Genomic DNA, 4351 nt, shown 5'->3' with positions numbered 1-4351 from the left:
AAAAAAAAAAAAAAACTCTAGATGGCCAAGGTGGGTGGATTGCTTAAGCTCAGGAGTTCAAGAGCAGTCTGAGCAAGATCAAGTCCTGGTCTCTACTAAAAATAGAAAAACTAGCCAGGAATCGTGGCAGTGCCTATAGTCCCAGCTACTCAGGAACCTGAGGCAGGAGAATTGTTTGAGCCCAAGAGTTTGAGGTTACTGTAAGATACAGCGATGCCATAGCACTCTACCCAGGGGACACAGCAAGACTCTGTCTCAAAAATAATAACTGGCATAGTGGCTCACACCTGTAATCCTAGCACTCTGGGAGGCTGAGGTAGGTGGATTGCCTGAGCTCACAGGTTCAAGACCAGCCTAAGCCAGAGTGAGACCTCATCTCTGAAAAGAGCTGGGCATTGTGGTAGGTCCCTGCAGTCCCAGCTACTTGGGGGGCTGAGATAAGAGAATCACTTCAGCCTAAGAGTTTGAGGTTGCTGTGAGCTACCAAGGGTGACAAAGTGAGATTCTGTCTCAAATAAAATAAATAAATAAAATAATAATATGGCTTGGAGCCCATATTCCAATGGTTAGAGTGCTGGCCCTGTGCACCCGGGGTGGTGGGTTCAAACACAGCCAGGTAAACAACTACAACCTGCTCTGCTAAACAATAACAACTAATAATAATGTTAATACTAATAAATAAAATAAAGAATACATCAGAAGTTGTTTCAGGAAGTGTCACTTCTGCAAATCAGCATGATGGATACCCCCTGATGGATACATCCCCTCTGACTTGTGTGGAGTATCATTTTGGTAAATACACTGACATCTTCATGAATTTTTTCCAAGAGGCTGTCTTAAATCTTCAGTGTTCAAATCATTCTCTTTTGAAATATTTTTGCAACTTGTATAACAATTGACTTTGATTCAGCCTGACCAGAAAAAGAACTGATGGGCAGAGATCAACACTAATGTAGTGTTATGCAACAAGAGAGACTGGAGAGTGAAGATGTGCTTTATAGGTGGTCAGTTCACTGTTAAACACTCTCCTCTTACATCTTTTAACCATGGGGGACACTGGGATAGTGACCTCTATGGGTACAAGAACTCTTTGTATTATGCTTGAAGAATTTGCCTTAATCATGGCACCTAGGGAGACAGCCAGAGCCATGGGCTGGCAGGCCGTCCAAAGTGAAAGAGAGAGGCCCAGCTGGAGCAGAGGAAGGTGTGAGCAGGGTGGGTCTGGCCCACTGTACTGTAAGGCTCCAGGGATGGAGCAATACATGGAGGTGGGAAGGAGGGTTCTCGGACTGGGGCAAGGAGATACTCACAGGTCAAACACCAGGAACATGAAGCTAGAAGACTCGTAGGAATCGATGAGAGTGACTGGGGAAAGAGGCAGAAAGGCAGAGAGACAGAGATGGAAAGGAGCAGATACATTTTACAGGGGCTTTGCCACCCTGAAGCAGCTGTGGGCTGTTACTGGGAAGGAAGGAGAGGCAAAGGAGGCAGTACCCAAAGGCTGGCCACTCCTTGAGGCGGAACAGAGCCAGAAGGGGGAAAGGCGTGGAGGCAATGTTGGGGAAAGTGGGCTATGGCCAGGGTCAGTAGGTGGTGGGGTTATCATCTAACGGGAGCAGGGAATGCAGCCTCACTGATGTGGGGGTGGCCAGCGACCTGGCGAAGGATGTGTGTCTCTCGCCGTGTGGCTTCTCGCACCTCCTCCAGCTGCTCAGGACTCAGCCGCTCAGCTGTCACCTCCATGATCTTCACTGCAAACTCCTGGCCCGTAGCTCGATGAACACAACGACGGACCACAGAGCTCACTCCTCTGCCAAGGCCAGACAACAGCACAAGTCAGGGCCTTCTGTACTCTCACTCTCATAGGCTAGGGTCTCAGCAACTTCATGGCCATTGTGCCAGACTCTAAGACCTATCTGGACAACAGGGCAACCCTAGGAGCTCACCCTACCTTCACAGGAGCCTAGGATCCTGGGCTCTTGGCAAGGAGATATATCTGGTCCTTTCCATTTCTGTCTCTCTGGCTTTCTGCTTCCCTCCCCAGTCACTCTCATTTATTCCTATAAGTCTCCTATAGTTGCTCAGAGGACAGGCAGGGGACCTAGGTTTTAATCCAGGTTCTGCCACTCCCTCCATGGGTAAGCCTAGACAAGTCCTTCCCAGACTATGCCCTAGAACCTGCCCCTTATAAGAAATGGGAATAAATGATCTAAGTCCCCCTCCACATTTCACTTACACTTCCCTGATGACACTATCCAAATCCCTGAGTTCCCCTACAATGCCTTAAGTGTAGGAAGCTCCAAATAAATATGGAGCTATCGAGAAAACCAAAATTGAGAATTAAACCTTAGTTTAGGTTCCAAATTCACTGCCAATTAACCTCCAAGTGGATTACTCACATAAGTTCTCTGCTTTTTAGCTTCTGCAGCTCTGAAATGTTAGAGCTTAGACAGATGTTGAAAGGCATGAATTTAGTAGAGACTGCCCTAAAGAAGGATTTCCTTGCTCTGTCAACAATTCCGTATGATCCTACAAATAATTCAGGCTAAGATGCAAGTCCCTCCAGAATCTGACCCTAAACACATTTCTTTCTTTCTTTTTTTCAAATTTTTCACTCTGATGCCCAGGCTGGACTGCAGTGACAATCATACTTCACTGCAGCCTTGAACTCCTGGGCTTAAGCAATCATCCTACCTTACCCTCCCATCAAAATCCATTTCTTATGCTGGTTCACTGTTCACTGGCTGCCCTTCACAGAGGCTTACTGGTGTGCTCTCATGGGCCTCCTTGTCCTCACTTACATAGCTTCCTTTGTTTGGAATTCTGTCACCCACATCTCTGGTTAAATCAAGGAATGTAAACTATAGATCTCAAGCCAAACAAAGCCCACAGATGTGTTATGTATCAGACAGAACAATGTTTTTTTTACAAATTTGAATTCATATGTCTTAGGAGGGTTAAGAACTAACTCTCCAGCTGGTCAGATGTAGTAGCTCACTCTTCTAATCCTAGCACTCTGGGAGGTCCCGGTGGGTGGTCCAGGCCTGAGCTCAGGAGTTCGAGACCAGCCTGAGCAAAAGCAAGACCTCGTCTCTACTGAAAATAGAAAAATTAGCACAGTGTTGTGGCGGGTACTCATAGTCCCAGCTACTCCAGAGGTTGAGTCAAGAGGATCCTTTGAGCCCAGGAGTTTGAAGTTGTGAGCCATGATGCCATGGTACTCTACCCAGGGAACAGAGTGAGACTGTCTCAAAAAAAAAAAAAAAAAAGAATCCTGCTGCCACAGTAGTCACCACTTCCTACTGTCTTATTCTTAGCCACTTTATAGTTTTATTTTATTTTATTTTATTTGAGACAGAGTCTCACTGTGTAGCCCTTGGTAGAGTACCGTGGCATCACCCCTCAAAGCAATCTCTAACTCTTGGGCTTACACGATTCTCTTGCCTCAGCATCCCAAATAGCTGGGACTACAGGTGCCTGCCATAATGCCTGGCTATTTTTTCTTTCTTTTTTTTTTTGTTGCAGTTGTCCTTGTTGTTTAGCTGGCCCCGGCTAGCCTTGAACCTGTCAGCCTTGGTGCATGTGGCTGGCACCGTGATCACTGTGCTAAGGCACCGAGCCTACAGTTTTATTAATTAATTAATTTATTTATTTATTTTGTTTGAGACAGAGCCTCAAGCTATCTCCCTAGGTAAAGTACCGTGGCATCACAGCTCACAGCAACCTCCAACTCTTCGGCTCCAGTGAGTCTTCTGCCTTAGCCTCTCAAGTACCTGGGACCACAGGCGCCCACCACAATGCCTGGCTATTTTTTGGTTGCAGCCGTCATTGTTATTTTGGCGGGCCCAGGCTGGATTCAAACACACCACCTTAGGTGTACGTGGCTGGCGCCTTAGCCACTTGAGCCACAGGCGCTGAGCCTATTTATTTTTTTGAGACAGAGCCTCAAGCTGTCACCTTGGGTAGAATGCTGTGGTGTCACAGCTCACAGCAACCTCCAACTCCTAGGCTTAAGCAATTCTCTTGTCTCAGCCTCCCAAGTAGCTGGGACTACAGGTGCCCGCCACAACGCCCGGCTATTTTTTTTTTTTGGTTGTAGCTGTCATCGTTGTTTGGCAGGCCTAGGCTAGAGTCAAACCCACCAGCTCTGGTGTATGTGGCTGGAGCCTTAGCCGCTTGAGCTACAGGTGCTGAGCCTGGTTTTTTTTTTTTTTTGAGACAAGGTCTCACTACGTTGTCCAGGCTGGTGTTGAATTCCTGGGCTGAAGTAAGCTTCTGGCCTCAAACTCTCAAGTAGCCAGGATGACAGGTATGCACCACTTCACCCAACTACAGTTTTTTTTTTTTTTTT

At 46.9% G+C, this 4351-nt stretch overlaps 1 protein-coding gene across 1 annotated transcript in view; it reads right to left on the bottom strand.

The window, feature by feature from the left end:
• The window catches only part of PHKG2 (phosphorylase kinase catalytic subunit gamma 2), a 29130-nt gene that overhangs the window by 5337 nt on the left and 19442 nt on the right, over window positions 1-4351 (bottom strand). The window contains exons 4-5 of the mRNA XM_003795814.2: window positions 1635-1810; window positions 1311-1365 (exon numbers count right to left, since the gene is read on the bottom strand). Coding sequence (XP_003795862.1) covers window positions 1311-1365; window positions 1635-1810 — 231 coding nt within the window. The remainder of the gene's footprint in view (window positions 1-1310; window positions 1366-1634; window positions 1811-4351) is intronic.

Source organism: Otolemur garnettii, unplaced genomic scaffold (genome assembly GCF_000181295.1).
Source record: "Otolemur garnettii isolate 467f Iridium unplaced genomic scaffold, OtoGar3 scaffold00096, whole genome shotgun sequence".
Lineage (NCBI taxonomy): Eukaryota > Metazoa > Chordata > Mammalia > Primates > Galagidae > Otolemur > Otolemur garnettii.
This window is presented reverse-complemented; position numbering and strand designations above follow the sequence as displayed.